Source organism: Oncorhynchus clarkii, chromosome 19 (assembly GCF_045791955.1).
Source record: "Oncorhynchus clarkii lewisi isolate Uvic-CL-2024 chromosome 19, UVic_Ocla_1.0, whole genome shotgun sequence".
Taxonomy (NCBI): Eukaryota; Metazoa; Chordata; class Actinopteri; order Salmoniformes; family Salmonidae; genus Oncorhynchus; species Oncorhynchus clarkii.
In genome coordinates, this window is record NC_092165.1 from 15841797 (window position 1) to 15860194 (window position 18398).

General features: G+C 43.1%; 1 protein-coding gene across 2 annotated transcripts; it reads right to left on the reverse strand.

Annotated features, from left to right (window-relative positions):
• Window positions 1-1335: 1335 nt before the first annotated feature.
• On the reverse strand, window positions 1336-13926 carry LOC139374835 (uncharacterized). Of its 2 annotated transcripts, XM_071115987.1 has the most exons (4): window positions 6185-6648; window positions 5377-5507; window positions 2917-5188; window positions 1336-2861 (listed from the first exon to the last, which is right to left on the reverse strand). In XM_071115987.1, exons 1-3 carry the CDS (start codon window positions 6471-6473, stop codon window positions 4037-4039), a joined length of 1572 nt encoding a protein of 523 aa, XP_070972088.1. In that variant the 5' UTR covers window positions 6474-6648; the 3' UTR covers window positions 1336-2861; window positions 2917-4036. The 2 variants fall into 2 exon arrangements, with proteins under 2 accessions (XP_070972088.1, XP_070972089.1); XM_071115988.1 differs by lacking the exons at window positions 1336-2861; window positions 6185-6648 and adding an exon at window positions 13878-13926 and having other exon boundaries at window positions 3177-5188.
• Between the last annotated feature and the right edge of the window lie 4472 nt (window positions 13927-18398).

Sequence of the window (18398 nt, forward strand, 5' to 3'; positions counted from 1 at the left end):
TAAAGGGTGACATGTTGTGCTGAAGGATGGCAATATGCTCTAATGGGATGTCATGTTACACCTAATCTCGTTCCCAGACACTTCCGCCCTAATGTGCGGAAGGTCTGGTGGACCAACGCATCAAACTTGGCCTTCATTAGTTAGGATTAGGTTTAAAATCACGTAAGAAAATAAAATTGTGGAAATGGGCGGGTTTAGCCATAATTATGACTTTGTTTAGTGATGACATATGTTATACTCAGTAAGGTCACTCCTATAGAATTCTATGGTCACTCCCACTAAGGCCAACTTTGAATGGTTGATATCCCAGGTTTATACAGTATGTGCTGTGTGTGCAATAGCCAACACTTACCTTGATGAAAGCCCCCAACCGAAATAAATTGTCTTTCTTCTGGAACCAAGTTACATGTTCCTCAGTACAGAAACACACACACACACACATACGCACAACAAAAATTAGCCATATGCGCAGGTGCTAAGCCCAGTCATGTCTTTGACACATTCCCCCACTAAAAGATCAGTTACAAAATGTTGGCAACATTGTAACAGGTTGTAATCAAGCCCTGGTCTCCAGCATGGGAACACTAGAGTAATACCTGGTGCGGTAATTTCAGGTTGGACTACTCCCAAATCTTCTTGGTTCTGACACACACACACACACACATTTTGCAGGTCCATCAACCCATTTTAAATACCTCTCACAGCATACACCTGTGGATCATGAGAGATCCTTCATAAATCAGCAGACTGTAAATAACCTATTTATTGACACTTTATGTAGTGTTCTGTATTACTTAGTTTGAAGTGAAAGTCAGTCATTCATAACACATCCATAAAGACGCTATAATGCATGACGCTGTACTTAATTTAAAGTCAGACCACTTTGGTCATTTATAACACATACATAAAGCCTTAATGATGTGAACACAAATGTATTATCACGTTGGGAATTATAACTAACAGCTAAAACAAATACACATTAAAGACATGTTTCAAAAAATATAATAAATGTGATTACATTGAACATTACACAGGGCTGTGAATAGTGTAGCTTGTCAGTGAGATGGCGGACAAATGGTTCTTGCCTCTTCCTGCTGGAGGTACTGCTTGTTGGTTTCAACCTTTAATGTAACATAGAAAGTTAACAGATCCGTTAGGAAATGCCTTTTGTCACACATCCTGGATAAGGGCATTTCTGTGCTCTACCAGAAACTCTAAATGGGAAGATGGGGAAACTCCAATTTGTATTATTATATTCCTCTTTCATTCACAAATCTCATGATGTCGCTGTATATAGGGGGATTTGTATTTAGCTGAGCCTGCTAGCTAGTTACATTTCGAATAGGTAGCATTTGCTGTGAAGTCACCAAAATGATTTGAAATAACTATTTAGGAAGGAGCTACAGTATTTCATCTAACTCAACACTAACTTTTTTTAAAAGGTTGAGTTTGTAGTAAACTAAATTACAATAAATTAAGTTTTCCGCTGTCCAGTGGCAGCACAAGTGGGAATTTGATTTGCGAACACTAAAAAAGTACTTTCGTGTAGTGGAATTTGAGATTTTCAGAATAAAAGTCCCCCATGTAATAGTGTCAACCACTCATATGAAAAATAATTGTCTAAAAAATGTAACAATTATTTATTTGTTCATATTTAAGTGACATTTCCATTAAGGTCAAATAAATGCCCCCAATGCGAATCACTGTATATGGAATACACATAGGCTTAGAGCATGAACTATTCTGTGTGCCGTAGTAAAATAATTGTTGAGAATACTCAGGGACTGTAGAATGAACAGCGCATTCGAAAAGTATTCAGACCCCTCGACTTTACACATTCTGTTACGTTACAGCCTTATTCTATAATTGATTAAATTGTGTCTCCCCCCCAATCTTCACACAATACCCCATAACGACAAAGCAAAAACAGCTTTTTAGAAATGTTTGCACATTTATTAAAAATAAAAACTGAAATATCACATTTACATAAGTATTCAGACCCTTTACTCAGTACTTTGAGTAAAGGGTACCATTGGCAACGATTACAGCTTCGAGTCTAATTTGGTATGGCGTTACAAGCTTGGCACACCTGTATTTGGGGAGTTTCTCCCATTCTTGTCTGCAGAGCCTTTCAAGCTCTGTCAAGTTGGATGGGGAGCGTCACTGTACATCTAATTACAGGTCTCTCCAGAGATGTTAGATCGGGTTCAAGTCCGGGCTCTGGCTTGGTCAATCAAGGACATTCAGAGACTTGTCCCGAAGCAATTCCTTCGTTGTCTTGGCTGTGTTCTTAGGGTCCTTGTCCTGTTGAAGGTGAACCTTCGCCCCAGTCTGAGGTCCTGGGTGCTCTGGAGCAGGGTTTCATTAAGGATCTCTGTACTTTGCTTGATTCATCTTTCCCTTGATCCTGACTAGTCCAATCCCAGCCGCTGAAAAAGATCTCCACAGCATGATGCTGCCACCACCATGCTTCACTGTAAGAATGGTGCCAGGTTTCCTCCAGACGTGACTCTTGGCATTCAGGCCAAAGATTTCAATCTTGGTTTCATCAGAGCAGAGAATCTTGTTTCTCATGGTCTGAGAGTCCAGGTGCCTTTTGTCTAACTCCAAGCGGGCTGTCATGTGCCTTTTACTGAGGAGTTGCTTCCGTCTGGCCACTCTACCATAAAAGGTCTGATTGGTGGAGTGCTGCAGGGATGTTTGTCCTCCTGGAAGGTTCTTCAACCTCCACAGAGGAACTCTGGAGCTTTGTCAGAGTGACCATCGGGTTTTTGGTCACCTCCCTGACCAAGGCCTTTCTCCCCCGACTGCTCAGTTTGGCCGGGTGGCCAGCTCTAGGAAGAGTTTTGGTGGTTCCATACCTCTTCCATTTAAGAATGAGGCCACTGGTACCCTTCCCCAGATCTGTGCCTCGACACAATCCTGTCTCGGGGCTCTATGGACAATTACTTCGAACTCATGCATACATACATACAGTACCAGTCAAAAGTTTGGACACCTACTCATTCCAGGGTTTCTTTATTTTTTACTATTTTCTACATTGTAGAATAATAGTGAAGACATCAACTATGAAGTAACACATATGGAATCATGTAGTAACCAAAAAAAGTGTTAAACAAACCAAAATATATTTTGTATTTGAGATTCTTCAAAGTAGCCATCCTTTGCCTTCGACAGCTTTGCATTCTCTCAACCAGCTTCATGATGTCACATGGAATGTATTTCAATTAACAGGTGTGCTTGTTAAAAGTTAATTTGTGAAATTTCTTTCCTTCTTAATGCGTTTGAGCCAATCAGTTGTGTTGTGACCAGGTAGGGGTGGTATACAGGAGATAGCCCTATTTGGTAAAAGACCAAGTAAAATTGAGACTTTTGGTTTTAACTGCCGTGTCTTTGTGTGACGCAGAGTCGATGAATGGATGATCTCCGCATGTGTAGTTCCCATCGTGAAGCATGGAGGAGGTGTGATGGTGCTTTGCTGGTGACACTATCTGATTTATTTTGAATTCAAGGCACACTTAACCAGCATGGCTACCACAGCATTCTGCAGCGATACGCCATCCCATCTGGTTTGCACTTAGTGGAACTATAATTTGTTTTTCAACAGGAGAATGACCCAACACACCTCCAGGCTGTGTAAGGGCTATTTGACGAAGAAGGAGAGTGATGGAGTGCTGCATCAGATAACCTGGTCTCCACAATCACCTGACCTCAACCCAGTTAAGATTGTTTGGGATGAGTTGGACTGCAGAGTGAAGGAAAAGCAGCCAACAAGTGCTCAGCACATGTGGGAAATCCTTCAAGACGGTTGGAAAAGCATTCCAGGTGAAGCTGGTTGAGAGAATGCCAAGAGTGTGCAAAGCTGTCATCAAGGCAAAGGGTGGCTACTTTGAAGAATCTCAAATATAAAATATATTTTGATTTGTTTAACACTTTTTGGGTTACTACATGACTCCACGCATATATATGTATGCCTTATTACACAATGTCTGGATGCAATATAATATTCAAATATTAAACAAATCTATATATGCCTTCAGGAGAATGCCCTCTCTCCTGTGTGGACCTTCAGGTGCATCTTCAGCTGGTGCTGGCGGGAGAACCTCTTCTCACACATCTGGCAGCTGAAGGGTTTCTCCCCTGAGTGGACTCTCTGGTGCCTCTTCAGGTCACCAGCCTGAGCAAAGCGCATTTGACACTGGGTACAGTTGAAGGGTTTCACCCCTGTGTGGACCCTCTGGTGCCTCTTCAGGTGGCCAGCCTGGGCAAAGCGCATGTGACACTGGGTACAGCTGAAAGGTTTCACCCCTGTGTGGATCCTCTGGTGGATCTCCACCTTCTGGGTGCAGCTGAAGCCTTTGCTACAGAACATGCAGAGGAACCGTTTCTCTTTACTATTGCCTAATGTGTCTCCCCCACCCTGAGTCTGGGCTCTAGCCCTATTGTTTGAGTTCAATACCTGATCGAAAAGGACACGGCCTTGTAAATCGCAAGGCGCAATCGACGTGGACACTGGGTCGCGATCCCTGAGCATGTGTATAGGGGAGTGTGTCACAACATTTAGATTTGTCTCTAAACTGTAATCTAAGAAATCTCTGCCCTGTGAGAGTCCTGCACAAGCTGCATTCCATGTGGGAGGAACGTCGCCCTCCACTTTCACAGTCACCTCATCTACCACTATAACCTCCCCTTTCTTATCCAGGCACCCTTCAGAGTATACACTACTACTGTGCTGGTTCCAGTCCCCTCTAGACGGATCAGCATGTGTCTCTAAATCTAAGGATATGTTGCCAGGGTCCATCTCTATAGCGTAAGAACAAGATTGATCATTGCCAGTTTCTAACGCGTCATCTGAGTCCCGATGGGAATGAACCAGGCTTCGGTTACCGTAAAGTAAATACTCTGAGCCGGGAGCAGGAGGACAGCCCAGTCTCCCCAGTCTCTCTGTGTCTGACCTGTCGTCAGATCCTGTGTGTAAAAGCCTTTGTGTCACAGTTAAAGTCTCTGACTCTGACCTAAGGATGGCATTCCGTGTTCCACTGACCTCCGTGATGCAGTGTCGGGAGCTGGGCTGCGCTGGGGTGGTGGCGGGGTCCTCCATTGCTACAGCCGCACCAGTCTGGATGTCTCTGCTGTGCTGTGGGTTCACTCCTCTCACCCCAGGACCTGCAGCCTTGGCATCTGCAGACTGACACATTAAGAGAGGAGGTTATTACCGGTACATGAGTTGAATAGGATAACAATGTCATAGGGAAGTCTCACAAGCTCAACCTTGGCAGATTAATAAGTATGTACATGTAAGCAAGTGAATAGCAGACGGGATAACCGGGACACATTTGATGTACTGTAATTCTGATGTAACACGATTACACTAACCTCTATCACGATAACATGCTGGGTTGAGGTTCCACTCCCCTCATCAACAGTGATTGGTTGGTCATCTGTCCATGTATTGTCTCCCACTGGCTTCACAAAGCTCCTGTGGCCTCCAGTGAGATGTCCTTCACCTGAGAAAATGATTGGGGGGGGGTGTAACCTTTATTTAACTAGGCAAGTCAGTTAAGAACAAATTCTTCTTTACAATGATAGCCTACCCAGGCCAAACCCAGACGATGCTGGGACAATTGTGCGCCACCCTATGGGACTCCCAATTACGGCCAGATGGGATACAGCCTGGATTCGAACCACTGACATGCAGTGCCTTAGACCGCTGCGCCACTCAGGAGCCAAGAGGTGGTTAGGTTAGGTACTTTCAATGCTCAACTCTATATTGTACACACTATTGACAGGTAACACTTCGCATAACTTATTGATATTGTAACGACCCTGGGTTTATAAGCGCGGAAATCGACCCTGCCGCACGAGCATGCTTTTGCGGGCACAGTCGATAGCGCGCCGGACCTCAGGCTCGAAGGTCGAGGGTTCGAGACCTGCTCCGTGCGGTTTCATTACAATATATTATTTATTGATCGATTATGTTCCATGCATCATATTGTTTTCAATTAGTAAATAATAGGACATGCAGTAAATCAATATGTTTAGAATATGATAGTGTCTTTGTGCAAGATGGCTAAGTGATTAAGGGAATTATTGCATCCGACCCCAAAAACAGACCCATTTCTGGTTAACGCGTCAAAAGTCACACATGCGCAGAGGGGTTGTCTCGGCCCAATGCTAAATGTACCTCTTGCCATTTCTTTGTATCGGTCCGGAATCTTGACAATTCTGGGACGACTGGTGACGACGCGCTGTTGCATTGTCCTCTCTGCACGCTCCCGTGCCACCTTCAATTCTAGTAGCTGTAGTTTCCTCCGCAATGCCCTATTTTCTTTCTGGCTTTGATTTATTTCCAAACGAAACACTGCATAGTCGTCGTCTACAAGTTTACAGACATCTGCCACGGCTGCACTAGCTAGCACCTCCATGATGGAGGCTATTTGAGTGTGAAAAACCATAACGTTACAGTTAGTCATTGTTAGCAGCTAGCTATCGTTATCTCCAACGCGAATTAAGTATGTGATTCTGTGCAGTTAAATTAGTCATATTTAGATTTCCAGTGTGTTAATAAACGTCTAAATAACGACTATAAAAACACTAACGTGGAAACTCACTGTTCACGTCCGTTTACTTCTTATTCTTTGGTGTCATGGCGTTCACACATTTTGTTTGTGCATGCCGCCACCTACTGTGCGGTAGTGTGTGGTCGATCGCGTAACATTTTGTTAAACAAAAATAAAGGAAAACATTGCGCCAACACCTATATACCAACACACCATTCCAATAATTTGACCCTAACTGATCCTACACCAGGCCAACGGTGTTGTAACTCTTCTGTAGTAAAACCTCATACACCCAAGTAATTTCAATGCAGCTGCCACCATCTTTTTTTAACATTCCAATTCTGCGGTGCAGTTGATAACCATGGCAATGAATGCTAAGAAGAAGCCAACCTTGAGTGAAGCACACATTTGTATCACTATGTATTGGCCTAGGCCTACTACTCACACTTAACTCATCATCCAGGTTCACTCCAGACCTGACTGCCCTTGACCAGCACAAAAACATCCTGTGGAGTACGGCATTAGCATCAAATAGCCCCCGCGATATGTAACTTTTCAGGGATGTTAGGAACCAATATACACAGGCTGTTAGGAAAGCAAAGGCTAGCTTTTTCAAACAGAAATTAGCATCCTGCAGCACAAACTCCAGAAAGTTCTGGGACACTGTAAAGTCCATGGAAAATAAGAGCACCTCCTCCCAGTTGCCCACTGCACTGAGGCTAGGAAACACTGTCACAACCGATAAATCCACAATAATTGAGAATTTCAATAAGCATTTTTCTACGGCTGGCCATGCTTTCCACCTGGCAACCCCTACCCTGGTCAACAGCCCTGCACCCCCCACAGCAGCTTGCCCAAGCCTCCCCATTTCTCCTTCACCCAAATCCAGATAGCTGATGTTCTGAAAGAGCTGCAAAATTTGGACTCCTACAAATCAGCAGAGCTAGACAATCTGGGTCCTCTCTTTCTAAAATTAACAGCCGAAATTGTTGCAACCCCTATTACTAGCCTGTTCAACCTCTTTCGTATCGTCCCGGATCCCCAAAGATTGGAATGCTGCCGTCTTTGCTAGGTAAAGCCACGCCTCAGCTCACTGGTCACCGTAGCATGCGCTCCAGCAGTTATAATTTACTGGTCACCCCCAAAGCCAATTCCTCCTTTGGCTGCCTTTCCTTCCAGTTCTCTGCTGCCAATGACTGGAACGAATTGCAAAAATCACTGAAGCTGGAGACCCATATCTGCGTCACTAACTTTAAGCACCAGCTGTCAGAGCAGCTCACAGATCACTGCACCTGTACATAGCGAATACCTCATCCCCATACTGTTTGCACCGCAGTATCTCTACTTGTGCAGAAGATGAATGTGCATCTATCACTCCAGTGTTTAATTGCTAAATTGTAATTATTTCACCACTATGGCCTATTTATTGCCTTACCTCCCTTATCTTACCTCATTTGCACACACTGTATATAGCCTTTTCTCTATTGTGTTATTGACTGTATGTTTGTTTATTCCATGGGTAACTCTGTTGCTGTTTGTGTCGCACTGCTTTAGTTTATCTTGGCCAGGTCGCAGTTGTAAATGAGAACTTGTTCTCAACTAGCCTACCTCGTTAAATAAAGGTGAAATAAAAAAACTATTCTCTCCTCACTGCCTCAACATATGACAACTTCTGTTCTACTTTGACCCTGGCAACCTCAACCTGTCTTTCTCGCACCAGGCACTTCTGATTCCCAGCAACATGGGCACCCCATAATTAACAGTTTTTTCCCCTCACCAATACTACATATTCGTTTGGCCCATGCTCTCCTGCACACTTCACATCTTCGTATCTCCATTCTACACACTGCTGCAAAATTACCATAAGCTTAGCATCTGAAACACCTTAGTGGGTTCCAGTGGTGGTCAGTGGTGCTACCCTACAGAGTGCTGTTGAGGCTACTGTAACATTAATTGAAAAATAGCATTTTAATCAACTATTTGGGTGACATGAATATATTTTTTTATAGTTTAATCTAAAAACGTAACTTTCTAAATGTTTCACCATTTTTATAGTTAAGAAATTCACTGAATTTAATTTGGAAATTTACAGCTCTGGTGGACATTCCTGCAGTCAGCATGCCAACTCTTAAATAATTATAGGCCAATCTCAAAGCTGTCACCCCTGGTGAAAGTACATGAAACCCTTGTGAATGAACAGCTAAAATAGTTTTTAATTACTAACTATTTTATCAATATACCAATCGGGCTTCAGGAAGAAGCATAGCACAATTACAGCAGCCATGAAGGTTTAAATGATATCACTGAAGCCCTTGACAAAAACAGCACTGTGTCTCACTTTTTATTGATCTCTCTAAGGCTTTTGATACAGTTGATCATGCTATACTAAGGCAGAGATTGTCGAGTGTAGGTCTTTCAGAGCATGCAGTTGCATGGTTTGCTAACTGTCTGTCAGATAGAACTCAGTGCACTCAATTTGATGGGCTTATGTCTGTTATTATTAAAATGTTAAAATGTTCAGTTTATATCTTAAACAAACACTAACAACCATATCTTTCCAGGCAAAACATACCAATAGTTGAATTACAAACAGAAACCCAGATTTTAGTCAATTGGTGCATAGGCCGGGAAACAAACCCGAGCCTCCCGTGTGGCAGGCAAGAATTCTACCACTGAACCAAAGCTATTGAAATGACGAAGACTCCCCGTAAATAACCCTATTTATAATTGTCTGTAGTCGTAAAATCAGGCACATACTACCGAGACAATTCCCAGAAAATAGCCCTAATTTAAAGGTCCAAGCATTACTCCGGCAATGATTCTCATTACTCTCGCTCTAGTTGTCTCTGTCGCTCTCTTTCTCTATGTCTCCTTATCTTCTCTCCTGCCTTTCCCTTTGGTCTTACCGTTTTGGGAAAGATGCCCTGGTACATTTCCAATCGCTCCCGGTCCATTTACCACTGTCTTTCCCAGGTTTCCTACCCTTGAATCCTCCGTTATGCTGGTCTACAATTACCCCGAGAGTTACTATTAGATGCTCTGCTCCTTTCTGTTCTTCATTTTCTATTCCTCCTCTGAGTCTGACCTTTTTCTTCCTGTTCTTGCCTTTGCTCCTACTACTCCTCTCGCTCATTGCCTACGTTCCCTTTTCTGTCTATCCCTAAACTGTCTCCGTCTACTGTTCCTTGGTGGGGCCTTTACAATCCTCTGCCATGTGGCCTGTTTTATCGCAGTTGCAGCACTTTCTGTCCATTTTCTACTCTCCCTGTTTCCCCCTTTCTCTTTAAAATCGTTCCTGCTCTTTCCTGCAATTTCCCCAAGAGTGGTGATCAAATATTCTGCTCCTGCCTGTTCTTTCTTTCTTTTCTTTTCCTTGCCATTCTGCTCATGGTGTATATAGCATACCTCTTCGGCCAATGTGGCTATTCCCCACCCTATCGGAATCTTTTTTAAGATCTGGCAAATTTCAGGCTTCATATACCACTCAAGAAGGCTATTTTTAACTGTTGGTGGTAAGGTCCGTCGTCTCCCTGTCTAGGATCTACCAGTCCACTGTTAGCATTGAACACGTCTCTCAGTGTCTCTAAATATTGGCTAACAGTTTCCCCATCCCCTTGTTTACACTCACGTATCTTTGAAAAGTCCACGTCTATGGTAATAGTCCCTAAGATTATTACAAAGCTTTGTCAATTTGTCTGCATAATCCCCATCTCCTGCCCATGGTAAAACCGGTTCTCCTCTGTGCCCTGGAACCCAGGCTCCCCTCACTGCTGCCCAGTCTTTCCCCACTATCTGTAGGAAAGCCCTTTCCAATTCTCCTGTATTTAGTTTAAAACTCTCCGTCAGTCCCTCCATATCTCTCCTAAACCCTTCTATTCCTGTTTTTGGATGTACTATTCCCTCAACTGCTCTTGCTACATCTCTTTGAGTCCAGGGTTGATACACTTGTAAGGTATCCGATTGATCAGCTTCGCCTGCCCTAGGATTAGGAAGCTCTATGAGAGGACACTGATCCTCCTCCCAATCTGATTGAACCTCCCTCAGTCCTGACTTATTATATGGTGCTAATCGCTTTTTAAGGTTAGACTCTCTTGGTTCTGGCTCTTCTTTCCTCTTCCTGGCTATGGCTTGCTCTCTCTGTTTGTGTTCATATCTTTCTTATCTTTCATTGTTTCTTCCTGAATACTTTGCTCTCTCTCTCTAATCCTACTTGGCTCTTCCTGCTTTTCACTTGCCCTTTTATTATTACCTTCTACTCTTTTCCGGGCCTCTGACAGCCACACCCTGGCTGTATCCAAACCTTCGACCTGCTGTTCCCCTGATTATACACACACGTCTTATGTATCTGTTTTATCATTAATTCTGGCTTTTTTTACTTCTAGACGTCCATCAAATTCATACTTCTTTCTCCATTTTGTGCCGAAATAAATGTTCCTTTTATCTTTAGATTCCATATCTCTCTCATCTCCGGTTAATTCCGGAACCTTCTTTGAGGATTTGCCACCCATGTTTATTCAATTACTATTGTTGTTATTATGCTTATTCTCACAATCTGTGTGTGTGTTTCTATAATCTGTTATGATCCTTAATCTCACAATTTATATGTATGTGCTTTTACTTTCTATGTAGATAAATACCTCCCGTTGATCTCTCCTAGGATCTTAGAATAATTATTTTTATGACTTTTGATAGATTATTAGGTCTAACACGTATACAACACCAGAACTCTTACGTTCAATAAGCTATTTCCCAGGGGTTGTAAGGCCCTGGTTAACAGCCTATTTTTCCGTTGTTTCTTATAACTTTCGACTGATTAATATATCTATCTTAGACCCAAGTAATTATCTTCTTATCCTCATTGAAAACTTCTGTGTGTGCTTTTTAAAATCTGAAATACAGTGCCTTGCGAAAGTATTCGGCCCCCTTGAACTTTGCGACTTTTTGCCACATTTCAGGCTTCAAACATAAAGATATAAAACTGTATTTTTTTGTGAAGAATCAACAACAAGTGGGGCACAATCATGAAGTGGAACGACATTTATTGGATATTTCAAACTTTTTTAACAAATCAAAAACTGAAAAATTGGGCGTGCAAAATTATTCAGCCCCCTTAAGTTAATACTTTGTAGCGCCACCTTTTGCTGCGATTACAGCTGTAAGTCGCTTGGGGTATGTCTCTAGCAGTTTTGCACATCGAGAGACTGAATATTTTTCCCATTCCTCCTTGCAAAACAGCTCGAGCTCAGTGAGGTTGGATGGAGAGCATTTGTGAACAGCAGTTTTCAGTTCTTTCCACAGATTCTCGATTGGATTCAGGTCTGGACTTTGACTTGGCCATTCTAACACCTGGATATGTTTATTTTTGAACCATTCCATTGTAGATTTTGCTTTATGTTTTGGATCATTGTCTTGTTGGAAGACAAATCTCAGTCCCAGTCTCAGGTCTTTTGCAGACTCCATCAGGTTTTCTTCCAGAATGGTCCTGTATTTGGCTCCATCCATCTTCCCATCAATTTTAACCATCTTCCCTGTCCCTGCTGAAGAAAAGCAGGCCCAAACCATGATGCTGCCACCACCATGTTTGACAGTGGGGATGGTGTGTTCAGCTGTGTTGCTTTTACGCCAAACATAACGTTTTGCATTGTTGCCAAAAAGTTCAATTTTGGTTTCATCTGACCAGAGCACCTTCTTCCACATGTTTGGTGTGTCTCCCAGGTGGCTTGTGGCAAACTTTAAACAACACTTTTTATGGATATCTTTAAGAAATGGCTTTCTTCTTGCCACTCTTCCATAAAGGCCAGATTTGTGCAATATACGACTGATTGTTGTCCTATGGACAGCGTCTCCCACCTCAGCTGTAGATCTCTGCAGTTCATCCAGAGTGATCATGGGCCTCTTGGCTGCATCTCTGATCAGTCTTCTCCTTGTATGAGCTGAAAGTTTAGAGGGACGGCCAGGTCTTGGTAGATTTGCAGTGGTCTGATACTCCTTCCATTTCAATATTATCGCTTGCACAGTGCTCCTTGGGATGTTTAAATCTTGGGAAATCTTTTTGTATCCAAATCCGGCTTTAAACTTCTTCACAACAGTATCTCGGACCTGCCTGGTGTGTTCCTTGTTCTTCATGATGCTCTCTGCGCTTTTAACGGACCTCTGAGACTATCACAGTGCAGGTGCATTTATACGGAGACTTGATTACACACAGGTGGATTGTATTTATCATCATTAGTCATTTAGGTCAACATTGGATCATTCAGAGATCCTCACTGAACTTCTGGAGAGAGTTTGCTGCACTGAAAGTAAAGGGGCTGAATAATTTTGCACGCCCAATTTTTCAGTTTTTGATTTGTTAAAAAAGTTTGAAATATCCAATAAATGTCGTTCCACTTCATGATTGTGTCCCACTTGTTGTTGATTCTTCACAAAAAAATACAGTTTTATATCTTTATGTTTGAAGCCTGAAATGTGGCAAAAGGTCGCAAAGTTCAAGGGGGCCGAATACTTTCGCAAGGCACTGTAATTATTTCTGTATGTATCTCTACCTCCTATGTGTGTGCTTTTACTTTCTACTGTTATTATACTTAATCTCACTTACTCCCGTTGGTCTTAGACTAACGTAATTTACTAGGTTTATTTTGGTAATGGCCTCAACTACCCTGAGTCATTTCAGACCCACATTTACTTACTCTACATTTCTTACTGGGATCTGTAATACAGTGCTAACTATGTTAGTGTTGGCGGCACTGTATTACAGATCCCAGTAAGAAATGTAGAGTAAGTAAATGTGGGTCTGAAATGACTCAGGGTAGTTGATACTTTTGTTTTAAAGGCAATACCTAAATCTACCCACATTTGGCAGGTATTAATTTTATTCCCTGCCCAAGACACTTCACATGAGAACTTTAATGAAGAATGAAGAATAAAGAATGTTGCCCAGATATCCCCTGTGTATATCTCAAGCCACACTGCTATGATTTCTCCCCATTGTGGACACTGATAACATTAGTCAGGAAGTAAAAGCTCTTCTAACAAAGTTTGCACTGGAAGGGCCTCTCCTTCGTGTGAACGGTCTGGTGCATCTTCACATAGTTCGCCTCAACAAAGCGCTTCCCATAAGTGGGGCAGGCGTACAGCTTGTGTCTGAACACTCAGCCACTCACGTTGTGACCCAATGACACCATAGGTGATAGAAGCAGCTGTCACCACCCTCAGGTGGTTAGTCTTGACCTCTAGCCATTGTTTTGGGTGTTGTTGGGATTGTGTGCAGTGTTAAAGGCTAGGTACCTGGACTTTAGCTCTATCGGTTGAGTTCAATACCTGATCGAAAAGGACGTGGCCATGTGAATCGAGTCTGGATGTCTCTGCTTCGCCGTGGTTCCACCTCTCCTTCAGTCTTCTCCTGCTTGACTCCATGACCTGCAGCCTCTGCATCTACAGACTGGCACAAGAATAGAGGAGGTTATTATCGGTACATGAGTAGAATTGGATTACAATGTCATAGGGAAGTCTCGCAACAAGATCCCTTATGGCAGATAAATTGGGATGCAAGCAAGTGAATAGCTGAGTGGAGCCTTTCTGAAATAAACAGGCCACATTTGATTACAAAAGTAACACATTTTTTATGCAACGTTGTTCAACTAACCTCTATGCCGATAATGTGCTGGGTTGAGGTTCTACTCCCCTCATCAACAGTGATTGGTTGGTCATCTCCATGTATTGTGTCCCGCTGGCTTCACAAAGCTCCTGTGTTCTGGCACTGAGCTACAGTATATATGACTGGCGAAAGGCCCAGCGGCTTCAAAATGTACCTCTTGCCATTCCTCTGTATCGGTCGAGGATCTTGACGCTACTGGGCGACTGTCGAGGACGCGCTCTTGTGTCACCTTCAGTTCCAGTAGCTGTAGTTTCCTCCGTAATACCCTGTTTTCTTTCTGGCTTTGAGACATTTCCAAACGAAACTGCATAGTCGTCGTCTACGAGTTTACAGATCCCTGCCACGGCTGCATTCGCTAGCAGCTCCATGATGGAGGCTATTTTAGTGTGAAAAACCATACAGTTATCCAGCACCTAGCTAGGGTTACCTGTCAACCAAATCATGTCTTCAAAGCGAATTAAACACTACCTGGGGTAAGTATACGAGGCTGTGCAGTTAAAATAGTCATATTTTGAGTCCCATGGTGTAAATAAAGTTCAAAATAATAACCATAAAAACGCTAAGGTGGAAATTGTTGTTGGCCACTGTTCATGTCTGTTTACACTGAAGAGAAAGGGTGTTATTGGTTGGCATCATAGTTTAAAGGGTGTTGTTAAATGAAAAGGCTATGCCCCAGGTCCTTGAGTACCCCAACAGTACACATATTTTTAATGTAGCCCTGGACAAACACCTGGACAAACACACCTCATTCAACTTATTGAGGGCTTGATGATTAGTTGACAAGTTGAATCAGGTGTGCTTATCCAGGGGTACTCGAGGACCAGGGCTGGGAAACACTGCAATCATGGATAATAATAATAATAATACACATAACAGATATAGGTGAAGGTTTATAGAGGAGCACAAATAAATATCTGATTTAAGTGTAACTCCTACTTACTACCCAGTGACTTGGGAGGGCTATAGGGCCACAGTAGGGGTTGTTGACAGTTACCGTAGGTCCAACAGAGGAAAGTGGAAGATGCAGTCTTTTTTTTAAATAAATTGATGTTCCTAAACAGGCTTCCCACAGTCACCTTTCATTCAATGGGCATCGCATTTGATACAACATTGATATGCCACTAACTAGGCTACTGTGCTGGCTAAATCCATGCCACAGCCAGCCTTAATTGGCAGTTTGGCACACATTTTTTAGGACACCAAATATTTCCACCCCTCCCATCTCAGTGATAGCAAGTTGATGTTAGACTGGTAGGGTAATATCGCGCGACGCCTTCCCCCGTTCGTAAATTGCCTCCAGGGTGTCAGAGTGCTCTCTGGGTCATTCATAAATTCAGAGATTTGTCAGATTGTCTGTTTTTAAATTCAGACCGTTTCACTCTTGGTCATGTAGAAACCAGTCATGTGAAATCCATAGATTAAGGCTTAATGAATCTAAACTCAACAAAAAAAGAAACGTCCCTTTTTCAGGACCCTGTCTTTCAAAGATAATTCATAAAAATCCAAAAAACGTCACAGATCTTCATTGTAAAGGGTTTAAACACTGTTTCCTAAGCTTGTTCAATGAACCATAAACAATTAATGAACATGCACCTGTGGAATGGTCGTTAAGACACTAACAGCTTACAGACGTTAGGCAATTAAGGTCACAGTTATGAAAACTTAGGACACTAAAGAGGCCTTTCTACTGACTCTGAAATACACCAAAAGAAAGATGCCCAGGATCCCTGCTCATCTGCGTGAACGTGCCTTAGGCATGCTGCAAGGAGGCATGAGGACTGCAGATGTGGCCAGGGCAATAAATTGCAATGTCCGTACTGTGAGATGCCTAAGACAGCGCTTCAGGGAGACAGGACGGACAGCTGATTGTCCTCGCAGTGGCAGACCACGTGTAACAACACCTGCAAAGGATCGGTACATCCGAACATCACACCTGCTGGACAGGTACAGGATGGCAACAACAACTGCCCGAGTTACACCAGGAACACACAATCCCTCCATCAGTGCTCAGATTGTCCACAATAGGCTGAGAGAGGCTGGACTGAGGGCTTGTAGGCCTGTTGTAAGGCAGGTCCTCTTCAGACATCACCGGCAACAACTTCGTCTATGGGCACAAACCCACCGTCGCTGGACCAGACAGAACTGGTGCTCTTCACTGATGAGTCGCGGTTTTGTCTCACCAGGGAAAATGGTCGGATTCGCATTTATTGTCGAATGAATGAGCATTACACCGAAGCGTGTACTCTGGAGCGGGATCGATTTGGAGGTGGAGGGTCCATCATGGTCTGAGGCGGTGTCACAGCATCACCGGACTGAGTTTGTTGTCATTGCAGGCAATCTCAACGCTGTGCATTACAGGGAAGATATCCTCCTCCCTCATGTGTTACCCTTCCTGCAGGCTCATCCTGACATGACCCTCCAGCTTGACAATGCCACCAGCCATACTGCTCATTCTGTGCGTGATTTCCTGCAAGCCAGGAATGTCAGTGTTCTGCCATGGCCAGCGAAGAGCCCGGATCTCAATCCCATTGAGCACGTCTGGGCCCTGTTGGATCGGAGGGTGAGGGCTAGGGCCATTCAGGAAACAGCAGAGGGAACACCCCCCTATCCACATCGATGGAACAGTAGTGGAGAGGGTAGCAAGTTTTAAGTTCCTCGGCATACACATCACAGACAAACTGAATTGGTCCACTCACACAGACAGCATTGTGAAGAAGGCGCAGCAGCGCCTCTTCAACCTCAGGAGGCTGAAGAAATTCGGCTTGTCACCAAAAGCACTCACAAACTTCTACAGATGCACAATCGAGAGCATCCTGGCGGGCTGTATCACCGCCTGGTACGGCAACTGCTCCGCCCTCAACCGTAAGGCTCTCCAGAGGGTAGTGAGGTCTGCACAACGCATCACCGGGGGCAAACTACCTGCCCTCCAGGACACCTACACCACCCGATGTCACAGGAAGGCCATAAAGATCATCAAGGACATCAACCACCCGAGCCACTGCCTGTTCACCCCGCTATCATCCAGAAGGCGAGGTCAGTACAGGTGCATCAAAGCTGGGACCGAGAGACTGAAAAACAGCTTCTATCTCAAGGCCATCAGACTGTTAAACAGCCACCACTAACATTGAGTGGCTGCTGCCAACACATTGACACTGACTCAACTCCAGCCACTTTAATAATGGGAATTGATGGGAAATGATGTAAATATATCACTAGCCACTTTAAACAATGCTACCTTATATAATGTTACTTACCCTACATTATTCATCTCATATGCATACGCATATACTGTACTCTATATCATCGACTGTATCCTTATGTAATACATGTATCACTAGCCACTTTAACTATGCCACTTTGTTTACATACTCATCTCATATGTATATACTGTACTCGATACCATCTACTGTATCTTGCCTATGCTGCTCTGTACCATCACTCATTCATATATCCTCATGTACATATTCTTTATCCCCTTACACTGTGTACAAGACAGTAGTTTTGGAATTGTTAGTTAGATTACTTGTTGGTTATTACTGCATTGTCGGAACTAGAAGCACAGGCATTTCGCTACACTCGCATTAACATCTGCTAACCATGTGTATGTGACAAATAAAATTTGATTTGATTTGATTCCCCCCAGAAATGTTTGGGAACTTGCAGGTGCCTTGGTGGAAGAGTGGGGTAACATCTCACAGCAAGAACTGGCAAATCTGGTGCAGTCCATGAGGAGGAGATGCACTTCAGTACTTAATGCAACTGGTGGCCACACCAGATACTGACTGTTACTTTTGATTTTGACCCCCCCCTTTGTTCTGGGACACATTATGCCATTTCTGTTAGTCACATGTCTGTGGAACTTGTTCAGTTTATGTTGTTGAATCTTGTTATGTTCATACAAATATTTACACGTTAGGTTTGCTGAAAATAAACGCAGTTGACAGTGAGAGGATGTTTCTTTTTATGCTGAGTATAATTCAATTGACTGATTTCCTTCTACGAACTGTCACTCAGTAAAATCTTAGAACTGGTTGCATGTTGCGTTTTTTTTTTTTTGGTCTGTATATACACTAAACAAAAAAAAAAACTAAACTTGCAACCATTTCAAATATTTAACTGAGTTACAGTTCATATAAGGAAATAAGTCAATTGAAGTAGATTCATTAGGCACTAATGTATGGATT

What these genes read in the sequence shown, in the direction of transcription:
- LOC139374835 (XM_071115987.1), bottom strand. Translation starts at nt 6,473, where the DNA reads ATGACTAACTGTAACGTTATGGTTTTTCACACTCAAATAGCCTCCATC. An exon ending in ATACAAAGAAATGGCAAGAG is followed by an intron (nt 5,508 to 6,184) that starts GTACATTTAGCA and finishes TCATTTTCTCAG; the next exon opens with GTGAAGGACATCTCACTGGA. An exon ending in AGCATGTTATCGTGATAGAG is followed by an intron (nt 5,189 to 5,376) that starts GTTAGTGTAATC and finishes TTAATGTGTCAG; the next exon opens with TCTGCAGATGCCAAGGCTGC.